At 40.5% G+C, this 17,746-nt stretch overlaps 1 protein-coding gene across 4 annotated transcripts in view; it reads right to left on the bottom strand.

The window, feature by feature from the left end:
* Positions 1–502: 502 nt before the first annotated feature.
* Positions 503–17,746, bottom strand: part of STXBP4 (syntaxin binding protein 4) — a 141,859-nt gene continuing 124,615 nt past the window's right edge. For all 4 annotated transcript variants that reach the window (XM_067463931.1, XM_067463930.1, XM_067463929.1 and 1 more), the window contains one exon: positions 503–4,415. In XM_067463931.1, coding sequence (XP_067320032.1) covers positions 4,301–4,415 — 115 coding nt within the window. In that variant the 3' untranslated portion in view covers positions 503–4,300. The remainder of the gene's footprint in view (positions 4,416–17,746) is intronic.

Genomic DNA, 17,746 nt, shown 5'->3' with positions numbered 1-17,746 from the left:
ACACATTTCCCCAAGATGCATCTTTGGCTGGGAGGCACTATGTGAATGGTAATCCTCTACTCCCATGAGTCAAACAGAGGATGAAGCAAAGCACTGATTAATATGTAGGCGAGGAGATGGGCGGTGAGCTCTGAGGGCAGAGGAACGGTTTTCCTTTTATCATTTTCCGCTGGCTCTGGCATGTTAATTACACTCCAGGCAGGAAGAGATTTTGTGTAGAATCAGAAGTATTAACAAGTAGACTCAGGAGGAGTTTGGCGGTGAATGGGGAGCCTCGTTTTTTTCCATGGCTTCTCCTAACTTCGCTGAGGAGCTATTTTTGCATACACACTATGGGAGCTACACTGAGCCAACCAACTCTGTTTGTGTAAGGTCTTGGCATGTGCTCTGAAACAGGCACATTACACTCCAGGCCATAAGCATTTTGAGGCATAATGGGGCTTCTAGCCCTCTTCAGCTCCAACCACAAGCTTGCACAATATGACATATTTTGCCCCAAATGTCAAAAGAGAAAGCTCCTTTATTCACACACTGTGACTGAATAAAAGGTTAGTATATTGTTCATAAATAATCGGATCCGCAAACGTCAAAACCACAAAGAACATGAGTGTAAGAGCACAGTCCTGTTTCCCCATTGCCAACACTACCTGCTAGTATAGGCACAAAGTCCTGCTCCAGATCAGAACATTTTGGTTGTATGAGAGACAAAATCCTTTCTCAAACTATTTTTTCTTTCTTTCTTTAAAACCTGGGAATGGGGAATAGAACCCTACAAATGGTGCCACAGGCTGACCAAACAAGACTTATTTATTTCACATATTTGTATCCTGTCCTCCTCACCCCTGGAGGGGGACTCAGGGCAGCTTCACAACAGGCGTTCATTCAATGCCAACCACAGTAATAAATGATAAAAGCAATTAAACCAATTAGGTAATGCTTTAAAATTACTAAAACATTGTTTGAATCACACAGGTTTGAAATCATAGTCCAGGTCAGTCCATTGTCATTCACACAAATTGGGTCTCATTCTAAATTGCTGCCCCTACTGTTCAAACACTTGGTCCCATGACCAGGACAAGAGTGAGGGGTCCAATCTAATGTCACCAGGTAGAGAGTTTCACGGGCAAGGGACCACCACTGGGAAGGCCCTGCCTCTTAGTTCCACTAGTCAGGTTTGTGAGGATGGTGAGATTGAGAGCAGGGCCTCTCCCATCTATCTTAGATTTCGTGATGGTTCATAACAGGAGATACATTCAGACAAATAAGGATGCTCCAGAACCATTCAGGTCTTCATAGGGTAAAGCCAGCACTTTAAATTGTGCTCAGTAACAGATTGGCAACCAGTGGAGTTGGCATAGCAGAGGGGTTGTATGCTCTCTATATGCTGCTCCGGTGAGCAAACTGGCTGCCATCTGTTGGACTATTTGGGGCTTCCGAGCAGTCTTCAAAGGCAACCCCACATAGAGTGTGTTGCAGTAATCTATTCAGGATGTAACGAGAGTGTGGACCACCATGGCTAAGTCTGACTTTCCAAGGTACGGGTGTAACTGGCGCACAAGTTTTAATTGTGCAAAAGACCTGGGGTTCTAGGCTCAGCGATGAGTCTAGGATCACTCCCAAGCTGAAAACCTGTGTCTTCAGGGAACGTGTGACCCCGTCCAGCACAGGCTGTAACCCTATGCACCATTGGGAGCAGTTAGTAACACACACACATACATAGACCAGACTCAAGGATGGGAAATGAAAAGCGAACACATTAAAAGAGTAATTTATTTTGTTATAAAAATGTTAAAAGAACCTGATTATCTAACATTTGTTACAAGCTGCAGAGGCATTAGTGCTAATTTCTATATTTCTCTATTTACAATACTCTGCATAATGAAATTTACTTAAGGACTTAAAAGCAGAAAGGACAGCAACCATGGGCTGGAACATCTTGTATTTTTAAAGAGTGCATAATCTGCTTTAATATATATGGACCTAACAGGCATCACAACACGGCAGTAAAAGAAAATATAGTGAACTGACGGTGGCTTATGTGATCAGATGATGCTAGGATAAAGAAGCACAGTGAACATAGTGACCTACTTCTGAGAAGCCATTAATTAATGGGGGGGGGGGGGGGAGAGAAGAGAAATATCTCCAGGTTGCTCAAAAGCTATGTGATAGTTGGAGAGGGAGACAAAGATTGTAACTATGGCCATTAGTATGATAGGAGTGTTGACCTAATTACTCAATTTGTGTACTGGTTAGGAAGATTATGAAATGAAGATTTGGGCCTGGAAGGAAGCAACGTCTGCATTGCTACTCAAAAAAACACTCTCAAATTAAAGCAATAAGCAACTGTTGCCTGAACTGAACTGTATCTTAGCCTGCGGATTTAAACCAGGCCACGGCTCCCCCCAAAGACTCTGTGAACTGCAGTATGCGAGCACTGAGAATTCATGAGGGAAAGACTGCAAGCATCACACAGAGTTAAAGTTTGCTTGGGTCTCTGAAGAAGGGAAAACCACAATAATAAAAGTAATATGAGTTTATAATATAAACAAGCCCTTAGGACTCTACTTTGCTCAGAAGAGATTTCAATGGTTTCTATAAGTCTGAGTCTAACCCAGTGACTCTTCATATTCTTTGCTGACAAAATGTGAATCACGGTAACAGGTAAAATGTACACAGAAAGATGGTTTTCTATTTCTGACAGACAGGCTTTGGTCATAACTGTAGTGTGGTCAATAAATATAATGCTATAGTTTTCTCCAGAACAGCTGAGATGGAAGAAAGAGGTGTACACAGACAAAACACAACTTGTTCTCCACTTCTAGTGATAATGCCCAAGATCCAACAATACTGCTGCTGGTATACTTTGGGCTTCCAAAGCCAATCAGGGCTTTCCTAAACATCATCCAATTTCAGAGAGGCCACACTGTAGCCTGTCAGGACTTCAGGGATACTCACACTGATTATCTCTGGAGATGGAAATTTTAATGGGAGGAATTGCTGCACAAGGATGTACTGTGTACCTCTTTCGACAATAAATGTAGAAGTGCATACACTGTGTAATGGGAGGTCTATGACTATGTCAACAACAGTATTCTGGCGATATAGTTGGTTCAGCTATATTTTTGTGTGTGTCAGAAGCAACTTGAGAAACTGCAGGTCACTTCTGTTGTGAGAGAATTGGTCATCTGCAAGGATGTTGCCCAGGGAATGCCCGGATGTTTTACCATCCTGTGGGAGACTTCTCTCATGTCTCTGCATGGGAAGATGGAGCTGACAGAAAGGAGCTCACCCTGCTTTGCAGATTCAAACCACTGACCTTTGAACAATAGCAGTTCCGTCGGCACAAGGGTTTAACCGATTATACCCCAGTGGCTCCAATTTAGTTATTGAGACTCAAGAATACCCGCATACAAGTCAATCTCATGTATAGGTAGAGGGCATGTTTTGAGGCCCAAACTATGGATTTTGGTTTGATCTGTGGATAAGTTGAGGGTCATTCCACAGAGAGGAAAAAAACACCAATGCTACCTCAGGAGGGCAGCCATTCCTGGCTAACACTATTTCTCTGCCCAGGCATTCACAAAGACCAGAAATGGTGCCATAATGTCAGTGCTTCTTTTAGGTTCTCTAGGGATGGTGAAATTCTTGTCCTTTGATCGAAAGAGAATTTTATAAGAATTAAGGTAAAGGTACATTACTCACATTGACCTATGGATAAGTTGACTGCAGTTTTCTGGGTTGATTTTTGATTAAAATTCCTATACTTATACATGAGTATATAAGTTACCTATCATCATAGCATTGGCCTGGGTTTCTGTCTGGTCAGTCAAGGATTAGGTTCCATAAACTGGTTCTCTACAGGTATTTCGGACTATAACTCAGAGATGAGACATACTTTAAAAACATTTGGTGACAACCAGGTTTGGGCAGGTTTCTCTAGAACATGAAAAGGTATTGAGAACTGGTTTTAACAGATAAGATGCCAAAGATATACAAATGGCCAAAAGGCATTAAGATCAGATGCCTGTCCAAACGGTTCTTTTTAAAATAAAAAATGTAACTGAACTTGCAGTACTAGTTGCATATTGGTTACTCAACACACTGGTTATCCAAGACAAGTATGTGACCTATGCCAGAGACAGTCTATGGATGCAGACTGAGGGAAGTTATTTAGCCTGTGGGCTCAGTCCCAAATGCTATTCAGTAGCAAGCTTCCTATTAGTCAGAGCTAATACAGCAATACAAGACATGGGATTCTTGACAACCAAGTTGAAATCCAATGGCAGCCTGGGATTTTTCCTCAGCTTTTGGGATCCAGGGGTTCTCTGAAGCCATCGTCTTCATTTTCTTCAGAACATGACAAGGAAAGGACACTGGTGACAGGGTGGATCCAGGACGTCGTTTGTGTCACATGACTGAGGAAGAACAAAATATATTATGAAACTGACTGGCCAACTCAAATTCTCTCCCCACAATAAAACAAGGCATTATTTATTATCTATCTATCTATCCATCCATCCATCCATCCATCCATCCATCCATCCATCCATCCATCCGTGTGTGTGAAATGACAATCTATGCATTGAATTGTATTTCTTAGATAGCAGAAAGTTGAGGCAGGTGGGAGCGTGATCCTTATCTCCTGCAAGGCATATCAAGTTAGGAAACTGTCTTGTCACTTTTTAAAAGGGGTGTTGTGTACTGCAATATTAGGGAGTCAAGTATCCAGACAGTAATAGATTTTGTATATGTGCTTGTGATTCACAAAGTAATGAATCATGGGCATAGGCAGATTTACTGATGTTGAAACTTGTTTTAAAATAGTATGCTTCTATTACTGAGCAATACAGTAAGATGGAAAAAGAGAACACCTAATAACCTTCATTACCATGGTTATTCTCCTTCAAGACATTCGATAAATGAAGTGGGTATAGGAGAAAGGCATTACCTTGCCCATCACACGTCATAGTGACACATTTACAGGCCAACAGGGGCTCCTGCCATTTCTACAATCATTGTATAGACAGGACTCACAAATGAAATAGATGAATAAGGAGTGTGAAGGAGGTAGTAAGAACATGCAGGAAAGACCTGAACGACAAGGATTTACATTTCTGAAGATGACACAGCCTGTGACCCTCTACCTACTTACACTTGGGAGTAAGCCTCACTAAACCCTATAAAACTTTCTCACAGCATCTTACAAGATCAACATGTCAGTAAAGAGTTCATTTTAATTCAGATGAGTAATTGTTCTCTGGGGCATAGCACATAATGATTCTGAGACTGAGAAAAGCAAAGATTGGTAACTCCCCCCCCCCCCCCCCGCCCAAACAATGGTTGATTCCATGTGTTAGGGTTTCCTCTGCATTTTTTTGAAAAATGCTCCATACAACATCAAGATGATATACTGGCAAGTGTGTTCATTGTAGTCAACCGCATCACAGTGAAAGGAGAACCTGGTGTGCTTGTGAACTAAACTGTTTATCATTTTCATCCTTTGCAAGGACAAATAATGGCTGTAGTGTTCTCTTCTCTGCAAGAGAAAATAAACACTTTTTCACAGTTTCCTCCATGTCTTGAAGTGGTGTAGTGGGATTACTGGGTAGAGGGGGAAAAACTACGAATTTTTCTGTAGAAAATCTGTTTTCTGCATATGAAAACACGGTGGGAGGGTTGATCTGAAAATCCAATTTCTGTGCAGGAAATATGCTTTTGGTGCAAAAGAAACCGCATGTTCTTTTCCTCCATGCAATAACTGCTCTACAACATTTCAGGACATTGACTAATTGGCAAAACCCCCACAAAAACCTTGCTGGTCTGTTATTCCTCAAAACAAGGCTTTCCAGCTGTTGGGAAACCTGTTTTTCAACCTGTAAATGAATCATTGTGAATATTTTTCAACGCAACAGTCACAACAATACCAACCACCTGTTCACTGCCTATCCACAGATATGCATCATCCCTTCCAATGTTAGGGAGAAGTGGAGATGTAGTTATTCATGCCATCTGAGCAGGGTTATGGTTTCTATCTTTGTGTCATATTGAAGTGTGGTTCTGTCAAAGTATTGTTTCAAACATGTTTTCCTCTGTATCAGACAGTTTAGATGCAGAGGAAAATGTGTTTGAAACAATACTTTGACAGATCCACTGGGGAGGCCCTACTTTTGCTCCCACCACCGTCTCAAGCATGAGGGATGAGAGAGAGGGCCTTCTCGGTGGTGCCCCCCCCCCCCGGAACACCCTCCCCAGGGAGATAAGATAAGCCCCATCACTCTCCTCTTTTTGTAAGAACTTGAAGACTTGGTGATTCCATCAGGCCTTTGAGAATGACTAGTTACAAGTCCCAGCCCCAAGCCATTAGTTAGGACTTGGCCTTGCACTCCACCCACTACCCCGGACCTCTAACATCCTGGGGTACTTACCCTGGCCCAGTCCTTTTCCAGTTCTCTAATTGACTCTGGAAATGAGTAGCCCCAGGCTCCACTATGGCCATTGTTGGGACCTGGTCATTCCACTTTACTCATTCTCCCGGCTCCCATTTTTCTCTTTGCACTAGCTACACCCCAACCCTTTTAAGCTGCCTAGGCCCATTTTGAAATTCTGCCCCCTGGCAGCTTATTTTGCATGAAAGGATAGTGTGGGATTTGGTTTTCTAATGTATATGCATGTGTTGAAAGTTTTATTTTATGCCTATATTTTGCTTACACTGTATGTTTTCTGTATATTTTGCTTACGTGGAAACTGCCCTGAGTCCCCTAGGGGAGATGGAGCAGTATATAAATAAGGTTTTATCATTATTTACCATACTGCACCTGGAATCCAGATTTCTGCCCTGAACCTTCACACTTACACAGCAGATCCCAAATTGGATGGAAAAAAGGATCTTGTCCAATTATAACATATGGGGATACTGAGGCAAAGTCATTAAAAAAACCCTCTTGGCTGTTCTTAGCTCAGATCAAGATCTCATAATCCAGTAATATGCTTAAAGAAGAACTAAAGAGAGGCGGCTCCTTTCCTTAGCCAGGGGAAGAACAATATTGTATACACTGTGTTCCAAGCTCAACTGCACCACAACACACACAAAGGGGGGAACAGCAGCAGCCTTAGCAAATCTTAAAAATTACAGTAGTATAGAAAATATCTTTAGAGAAAATGAAAACACTTCTCTCTCATTTAAACATAGCTCAGGGAGTACTGCGCACATTCAGTGGCTCTTAACATCTTTTGTGTGGGTGGGGAATGGAAAATGGGAATGGAATGGAGTACCTGGAAAAAGGCAGGACATGCAATTTCAATTGATCCTACCTTATAAATAATATCATAACTCCTAACTTTCCTAACTTGGAAGGCCCAGTCCTAACAAACCTTCTGTTGTTCCACTTACTTTATGGTGTGTGTGTATACCTCTTGAAGTTCTTATTGCAGAATGGAATTTTTAGTATCACATTTCTGCAGATGACACTCAGATTTTAGAGTTTAAAATCAATTGATGCCTCTGTGTGAAAGTCCATGATGGAGTGCCTGTCGAGTGTTTCTTTGTGGATGACCGCTCATCATCTTAAACTGAATATGGATTAAATGGAGAGCTTAATGTTTCACCTTATAATGTATTGTCAAAGGCTTTCATGGCCAGAAGCACTGGGTTGTTGTGAGTTTTCCGGGCTGTATGGCCATGTTCCAGAAGGAGAACGTCATGAGAGAATGCTTTAGGAACTTGGCCATACAGCCCAGAAAACTCACAACCACCCAGTTACACCTTAAAGTTCAGTAGTTCCTCTTTCACAGTGGTTTCTCTCTCAGTTGCCAGGAATCTTGGAGTCCTATCTGATGAGCATTTGTCCCTATGCCTCTTTATATCCAACTTTTGAACATCTACTTTCTCCCTCTCTTAGAATCTCATTTACTCCCACTTCCCCTATCTTACGTATTCCTATAAAATTCCCATAGTTAGGAAGACTAAAAAATCCTTTCTGAGAAACAAATAGGAAGCCTCCACAGGATATTTCATGGAGTGAACCCACTGTTTCTTAAATTATGAGTTCCGACCCCAAATGGGGTCCCCTTAGCTGAATGTTGGGGTCATGAAAAAAGTTGGCAACAGTAAAAGGTTCTGAACGTTACCCATTTGTACAAATCTGTTAGCAACAAGGTACAGTGTCCTTCATAAAAAGAAAAATCAGCCTATCTAGCAAGCCTTCAAATGCTGATTTATTTTCAGTAGATGTCTGGTTTTTATACCTATTTTATATTCCTATATATATGACTAGACTTAATGTCAGGGGAAAACCTTTACCTTTTACTTATATCCAGGGAAAATTTATTGGGCCAAAAGGGGTCACAAATGGGAAACCACATTACAAGATCCAAATAAACACAATTGTTTCCAAGTTCTTCATACTACTGGTTGGTTTAAAAACCTTTAACTTTGTAATTAATTAAACACTATATTCAACTCATGAAACCATTCCTATAGCTATTAGCATTTACCCAACCAAGTGATGCTTGAATTAATAATTATACACATGCACATACACACATGTCATATCCTAACTGCAACTATAATATTTCAAATCCCATTTTAGATTATGGGCATTTCTGAAATTGTTAATGCAGTGAAATCCTCCTTAAATTACTCTGTGGGAGGAAGATTTTTCCTTGTAGAAAAATAATTATGTATCATTTACGTTTATACCCATCCCTTCCAACAATGAGCTCAAAGTGGGACATACGGCTCTTATCTCCACTTCATTCTCACAAAAGACTGGTGAAATAGATCAAACTGAGAGTAAGTGGGGGATCCCTTCCAACAATGAGCTCAAAGTGGGACATACGGCTCTTATCTCCACTTCATTCTCACAAAAGACTGGTGAAATAGATCAAACTGAGAGTAAGTGGGGGATCTAATGTAATCCATTCAGTTTCATGAGGAGGACTTGAGCCTGGATCCTCCTAATCCCTATCTAGTGCACTAACCACACTTCCAATTTATTTCAACTAACCACATTTTAAAATCAAATTCATCACCATATGTTTTATGGCTTAAAGGTTTCCTCTTGACATTAAGGCGAGTCATGTCTGAATCTGGGGGTGGTGCTCATCTCCATTTCTAAGCCAAAGAGCCGGCGTTGTCCGTAGACACCTCCAAGGTCATGTGGCTGGCATGACTGCATGGAGCACCAATCCCTCCCACAGAAGTGGTACCTAATGATCTACTCAAATTTGCATGTTTTCGAACTGCTAGGTTGACAGAAGCTGGGGCTAACAGTGGGAGCTCACCCTTCTCCCTGAATTCGAACCGCTGACCTTTTGATCAGCAAGTTCAGCAGCTCAGCAGTTTAACCCGCTGCACCACTGAGGGCTCTGTTTTATGGCTTAATGAATCTAATTTGTATTAATTCATCCATCTTCATTGCCATTATGCAAAGTAACAAAAATCTATATGCCTGCTATAAGAGTAAGTTACTGAAGCTTTTTTGTTTTGCAAATGATGCTGCAGTTTATATATGATCTCACAATCTGAAAAAAAGATAGCACAAAGAGCTTTTTACAAAGTAACTGCTTTTAAAATACCCCCAAACCCCAGTAGATTGATAACATAAACACATTTTATGGAAATGTAGCCTAACTTTAACCACATTTACATAGAAATTAGTCTCATTAATGTCAGTTAATCAACTGGAGCTTCAAACACCCGGCAGATATTGGTCCCATAAAGATATGAAATAGCCAGCAACAATATGGAACAAGAAAAAGAAATGAGTGGGGAAAATTCCAGATGTTGAAAATAGTATTTATTGCCGATAATTCAGAGAATTTCAAGGAACACAAAACACACTACTAATGTGAGGATGGATAAATAAAATTCTAAGTCATGTTCCTGTGTGAGTAGGCAGAACAGCTCTATCCACTTTCATGGGAAAATCTGTGAGTGCTGATAAGGAAGAGCAATGCTTATTGCTTATCTTAGCCTCTAGTCTTATGTTCTTTATGCTTGCCTTCATCTTATGCTAAGTATCATAGCCTGAGGTGCAAAGCAGCCTGCTAAGAACTCCAGAGAAGATTCTCCTGCCAGCCACATCCATCCCCCACCTGCCTAAGTCAAAGTAGGAAAAAGCAAGATATAGAGGGAACCTGGATGGACGGGATCACAAGCAGATCAAAACATGGATTCAACTGTCTAATTTGGTTGTGTTTGTTTGTTCTACTATGAGAAGCACCATCATCCCATTCATGGCACACACATATAGCATCTATCATAGGCACATAGAGTTGGAAGGGGCCTCATGGGCCATTGGGTCCCACAGCCTTCTTAATGTAGGATCTCCATCTTCAGCATTATAGCCTCAGTAGGTTTGTCTTCTTTCTGAAGGTGTCCAGAAAAGGAGACACCTTCACCTCTCTAGGCAAGTGGTTCCATTGTTGAGCCATTCTTATCTTTCAATGAAGAAACAAGAAGAGCCGATCTTTCCCCCCCTTTTTTATTTTATTCAAATATGAAGAATTTTTATCCGAATACCCTAATATAGACACAGACAAAGCCACAAAGGACTAGATGGAAGTCACCAGGATTTCTTTCAAGTATTTCCTCCTTCTCCATCTTTTTAAATATTTCTTTTTACTCCTTTATTGATTTCCTACTATCCTATCTTTTTATTGTTCTCCCACTTTACATGTGTATGATATATATATATATATATCCATATCCCCCCCCCCCCCGATCTTTCCCTTGTTTCCCCTGATTACCCCTAATAAAAATATTTTTTAAAAATAATAATAAAAGAAGTTTCTTCTAGTGAAAGCTACTCTTTGTAACATGATACCTAGTCCTAAGAACAGGTCTCTCTTCTCCTCTCGGTGACAGCCCTTGAGGCGTTTAAAAATTGCAGTCCTTTCAGCCGTCTTTCTTTTCCTCAGTAGCTCCTTCAAATTTCCCTCATATATTTTACTCTCCATATATCTTGCCACATTATCCTTCTTTGAAACTGCTTCCCGCTCTCCTTCTTTAAATGGGGTATCCAGAATGACAGGCTGAATCCTGGATGTTGGACTGCAGCTTTCATCAGCTCAAGCCAGAATGGCAAATGAACAAGGACACCCAGTGTTGCAGCCCAATGACATCTGGTTAGCCACAAGTTGCCTACCTCTGATGTAGGTTAACTCTGGAGTAAGAAAAGCTACTTGAGCACAGCTACGATTATTGATGTTTATTCCTCAGAAAAGAACATGCATCTAGGTGCACAGTGTACCAAACAAATGCTGAATTAACATGACAAGCATTGACACTGGCCTCTTAGCAGAAGCTTTAGTGTTAACATTTTTTTTAGTTGTACAGTAGGGTTTTTAAATTGTTTTAAGTCAGCTTGAATCTCATGCAGAGAGAAAGGTGGGATATGAATCAATCAATCAATAAGTAAGCTCTGCCAGACTAGAAAACAGTTCACATGGTGGAACTGTGTGAAGACAGAGTGTTAATTACAAGGAAAGAAAAGGCTGGGTACACTGTTTGCTCCACTAAGTTCACGCAGAGCCTTCTGGAATAGGTTTCCATCCATCCTTTCTGCTCAGCAACCAACCCCATCTACTTCTCTTTTAAAACAGCTTTTGCGTCACTGAACTGCAGATCTGACCTAATGGAAGATCAGTCTGTTCTGAAGAGGATGAATGGATTGAAATGTGGACTCATCCAGCTATTCCTCCCTATGTTCTCTTTGGTAGTACAAAGCTAAAGTTAAATTGAACTTGATGGGCAGTGAGTAGGTGGGAAGTGACATTACTATAACTGACCGTGGCAGATAAATCTGGCCCAGGGAACACATTTAAATTGAAAATCTGAGCTGCTTTAATGAGATTAAGCTATCTTCTGAGCAGACAGTCCATAAACTACACTTGAATTGCTACCTGAATTAAGACTGGATAAGACTATTAGCATATGGCTGGTTGAGGACTTTTCCTTCCATTATTCTTCAGGCTTAAGTGAGTTTAGGATACATTTTGTATCCTAACTGAATGATAAACACAACCAAACCCCAATATGTGATTCCTAATTAGCCTCAGTATTTATTTGGTAATATTTTCTGTTACCAGCACTACTGATTCCAGTTTCTATTCCACTTTTCTTCCAGTGGAGAGTCCAAAACATATTCGATTCACATAAAACACGTTGATTTTAGCCATTAAAGCTTTACTGCCATCTAAGCATCCTGACATATTGAAAGTGTTGACACAGTTGGCAGCCAGCATGAAAAGTTAACCAATCCCTAATGGCTTGTTTTGTAAAATGCAGAAACCATTTCCATAGGAAACAGTCTACTCACCAAGGACTGGGAACCTGAGAAGGCTACCAAGTATGAGTTCCGTGATTTTACTAAGCAAATGAGTTACCTGATTCCTAATTAAATAAAGTACTGAAATAAGTGGACCCCGTTTTGTAAATGGCCATTCAGCTGGTTGCTTATGCAAAGCAGGACTTGATGATCAAGGGAGTCAAGAAGTATATCTTCTTTCAAATAGAGATGGGATTATTTACACCGAAAATGTAAGTTATGTGTGGCTATGGAGACTAGTACAAATTTCTGTAAACACCACTGTCTATACATGGAAGAATAACGTCATCATGAAGGAAACCTGTGCTCTAGGCAATCTCAAGACATGGGCAAGACATCTTCAATGGAGCTTAAGATCATAGAAACTTGAGAAGGTGATTTATACCAAGCCCATTTATCACAGTATTGTCATCTGTCTGGCAATAATAATTCTCACTAGCTTTCTCTGGAGTCAGAGGAAATGAAGCACCGGCCCTTCTTCACATGGCACTACAGCTTCACATAGCTGTAGACTAGAGGCAGAAGGGTATATTTGCCTCTTCAACTTTGACCATGACCCCTAATTAGAAATCAAATGCTTAAAAATAAACACTGAGTCCATACAGCATCATAATCCCGGGCACACAATGCCTACACAGACGATTTGTGTTTGGAATGATTAGGACCTGCCCTGCCACTTATTTATAGGTCCTGGAGAGTGATGTGGCTAAAGAGCTTTGACATAATCACCGGGATGAGATAATCCCAGATTTGCTGTTCTGGGGAACATTCTCATATTGGAAATTCATCCTCTCTTGACTCGCATGGGAGGAATGCCAGTCAGGATAGATGGGGCGGGATGGGACAGTAACAGAGGAAGCACTCAACTCCTCCTCCTCCTTCTAAGGGTACATCTAATCAGGACTCTCTGTTATGAACATAGAAATCTGTCTTATAAAAGACTGTCAAGTCAAGACTTATCCAGGCTCTGAAATTTCAAGGCCAACATCTGGAATCTAGGAAGACCCTCTTTGTGATGTCACATGATGTGGGCCCTTGTGATGTTATCCAGATCATATTACAAAGGGTTGCTCAATTCAAATGAAAAAACATTGAGTCTACAAGTAAAGAAAGTATTTGTACAGTACATGCACTTTTCAAGGCAATGCCCTCACTCTAATATTCCTCCCCATTGCTCTCCAGACTTGAGAAGAGAATTTTGTCCTGAAATCTGAAATCCCAGGTCTTCCATTAAAGGATAAAAACAGAACCTTCAATGAAAGACCTGGGATTCCAGATTTATACTACTTCCACTGACAGAATTTGTTCAAAGTCCTCTGGATCAAACTAAAGACAAAGATATATTTGTCTTTGGGGTGGTATGGTCGACTTTGTTTCGAACAGGATGTCAAGATCCATTACCCAGAGCCAAATGCATAATGGAAGTGAAGGAGTAGCAAAATGAATTATTTAATACATGCAATATACATTGTGCAGTATAGCCAAATTCAAATCTAGATCTGAGTTCCTAAATATCAGGTTTTCTAACATGAGATTGTCACAAAGAGATATGTAGCACAAAGTTCTGATCAAAGGCAGCCAATACTCACTACATTTTACAAGTGACCAACACTGAAAGTAAGAAGGAAGGAGCACAAAGGCAATAATGGCAGTTTTTTTTTAACATTCAGTTTTTGCCACTATTAAATTGTCCAATTGTCCCAATGTAGCAGGGACATTCCCAGTTAATCCCCTCTAACCCATTTTCAGATGCTTTAAAACAAAATCCCAGTTTCTCTTGCCTCCTCTAACTTTCCCTTTTGTCCTCACTTTACATAAACTGCTGCAAACTGAATCTGAAGGAGAGGAATGAAGGGGCCTTGCCTTTCCCAGCAGGCCTATACAAAAAGCAAACTGTTGCAGGATATTCTGGTTTATCTGTTCTCCCTCATTAATAATTTCTGCCATCTTGACTAAGCTAGGTCACATGTGTGACAGTTTTCATGTACTATCCATAATCAGAAAGAAGCACATGCTTGACCCACTTCAAATCTTTGAGAGCTCTACCACTAGCTCCTGATCTTCACTCTACTCTCCCTTGATTTAGCTCTTTCTGATATAATAATAATTTTATTTCTTACCCGCCTCTCTGCGGCTCGAGGCAGGTTACAACACAATTTTTTGTGTATGTCAGGAGTGACTTGTGAAACTGCAAGTCACTTCTGGTGTGAGAGAATTGGCTGTCTGCAAGGACGTTGCCCGGGGAATGTCCAGATGTTTTGATGTTTTACCATCTCATATCCCTGCATGGGGAGCTGGAGCTGACAGAGGGAGCTCACACACACTATCCCCAAATTCTAATCTCTGACCTGTCGGTCTTCAGTCCTGCTAGCACAAGGGTTTAACCCACAGCACCACCGGGGGCTCCTTACAACACAATTAAAAAAACACAAACATTGCAAAAAATTCAATATACATATTTCTATAAAAGATCCACATTAAACCTGCATTTCTATAAAATACATATTGAAGAACACAAAACAGACATCAACAAAGGATATGAGTTTAACATTCACAGTTAATAACCCGGTAAGCCTGCCAGAAGAAATGTCTTTAAAAGGTTTTACATATACATTTTTGTGTATACTTTCCTATGTTACACCCAGGAGTGGCACACATTTTTAATTTGCAAACTGAATGGCAAAATTCAGAAAACTGGATTAATTACTGCACAACAGTATTCCAGTTTTTAAGAAGGCTTGGGGAATGCCAGTTAGGCAAATCTTCATTAAAATACAAAATGAAAAACATTGTTAATATCCCTACCTATTGTCCCACACAAGGAAGCAAGGGAAACACTTTCATTTTTCAGATTTACAGCAATGTTCCTTGGCAAATAATTCTTGTGGGAAAGAATTAATTTGGCCAGTTCTGCCAACAGACCAACCAAGAAAACTACCTGTAGGATTTCACGAAAGCTCTAGTGGCTTTTCCAAATTACTATTTTTTTTAAAGAAAGATGCTAATTCATTATAAGTCCAGAGGAATTTTTTGCTGCCAGAATAGCAGATCATCACTTCTTTCTATCTTCAGTAAAGAAAGAAGATAGATATTTCATTACTCATAGAAGAAAATAATTACAACAGACATTCTGAATGTATGACAATGTCACTCCTGAAAAGTTAAATGAGAGTACTTGATTTAACATATCAATTCCAGCATTCAGATAACTGAGTTTTCCCAAACACATAATTATCTGGGCATTAAAATGATTCTGAGCATTATCAGATATTTGCTGACATCGGTCCGTACGAAATAATGCCAAACGTAGGCTTATTAGTAAAGGCCTGTACTGAGAGAAAATGATATAGCCTTGAGCAAAAGTGCCTGATTTATACAGCTGGTCAGGACGATTAAAACTTTTAAACCACTGGCTCTGAAATAAGATACCCATAAACATTTTGACATGTCAGATTGTTCCGATGCAACTATTTGTCAATTACTTTTCTTAAATATATGTGCCCAAGCCATATCTATAATGTAAAGAGGGCCATATTTTGGGGGAGAGCAGAGTAGCCTGGGGGTGACAAAGGTAGGATTCAGGGCCAGAATCTGACAAATACAAGGTTAAAGGCAATATTTCAGACTTCATGGTTAAAAGCTGAAAAACTAGATTCTGCCATAGCTGAAAAACACACAGTTTAGAGTGTATGTTCAACATGAAGAAAAATCACAGCAGGTTGACTTTTCAAGTAAAAGCTAATATGAGAATAAGGCTAAAGAGATGTCTATATATTGTGCAACGTGTATTTTGTCAGCCATGCAAAAAGTTCTGAGTTTTGTGGAAAGACTAACGAATAAGACAAGACTGCACAGACTTTTAGCTAAGGCAGAATCTAGTTCAGGTGTATGTGTTTGAGGGGGAGGATATTCATGGAAGCAGATTTTTTTTTCTCCTAATGCACAAATCCTGAAATCCACTCTAGCTAGCAATAGTAATTCACAAGACTATTAACCTTTTGTACACTTGACACTGGGTTTCCTTGTAAACACTTAACTACAGCCGAGCGTTAATGCATTAGTGCTTGAGAAAACCCCCGCCTGTTTGCATCTCCCTGAACACCACAACACAAGCTATTAGAGTGTGATATAAACTGAAATCTGCTCTCCAACAACAAACCAAAGCTGGGAAATCACACCACTCCTAAATTTTAGGTTTAAATCCTACTGCTAGTCTACTGAAGCAAAGAGATTTACTTGTATGCTGACTTATCATTCAACAAATGTTGCAATTGGTTTAGGCTGGGACAAGGATACAGATGTCACAACAGGAGAGGGAATCATATAACTCTCTATATGATGTTGGGTTGCAATCCCAGTGTTCCTTCCCATCGACTATACCAGCTAGGGTTAATGGGAATTGCGGTCTAACAGCATGGGCTTAATGGCTCCCATTTCGGATCCAGAAACAAGCTAGACCAGTGGTTCTCAACCTGTGGGTCCCCAGGTGTTTTGGCCTACAACTCCCAGAAATCCCAGCAAGTTTACCAGCTGTTAGGATTTCTGGGAGTTGAAGGCCAAAACATCTGGGGACCCACAGGTTGAGAACCACTGAGCTAGACAATCTGTGAAATTGTATTATTCAGATCTCATTGGGCTGTGGAGCCCCTGGCGGCGTAGAGGGTTAAACCGCTGAGCTGCTGAACTTGCTGACTGAAAGGTTAGCGGTTTGAATTCAGGGAGTGGGGTGAGCTTCTGCTGTTATCGCCAGCTCCTGCCAAGCTTGTAGTGCAAAAACATGCAAATGTGAGATCAATAGGCACCACTTTGGTGGGAAAGTAATGGCACTCCATGCAGTCATGCCCGGCCACATGACCTTGGAGGCATCTTTGGACCCCACTGGCTCTTCAGCTTAGAAATGGAGATAAGCTCCACCACCCCCCTCTCCCAAGTCGGACATGACTAGACTTCATGTCAAGGGAAACCTTTACCTTTTAATTGGGCTGTACCAATGTAAAACACGGGCACTGGGCTCCAACCTGTCTATACATAAAAACATCTCTAGGCTCATAGAACTAAATTCTGATTTATAGTACCAATTAAAGTAAACTATTGAAACAATGGGACCTCTTTAAGTGACTCCATTTGGGGACTAACAACTGATTGGGGACATAGAGTGCCATGAAGGCTATAGCTGAATTATTTTATGTGAAAAGGGAGATTTCAGTCAAAAATCAGCTTGGCATACAGAGGTTTTCAGAGATGGACTATATTATCAGCATTTCAAACAAGCATTGCTGGACAAAGGTTGCACATAAGCTTGGTTCTCAATGATAACAGTAGCACCAAAAGCCCATGCAAATTTGGCTAGCACATTTGGGGAGGATTAGTTCCCCCTATAATTTAGATGGCATCACCCAGAGATTTATTCAGGAATC

The sequence above is a fragment of the Anolis sagrei genome, chromosome 2 (assembly GCF_037176765.1).
Source record: "Anolis sagrei isolate rAnoSag1 chromosome 2, rAnoSag1.mat, whole genome shotgun sequence".
NCBI classification, from domain to species: Eukaryota; Metazoa; Chordata; class Lepidosauria; order Squamata; family Dactyloidae; genus Anolis; species Anolis sagrei.
Note: the sequence above shows the minus strand (reverse complement) of the source record. Positions and strands in the feature narration are given on the sequence as shown.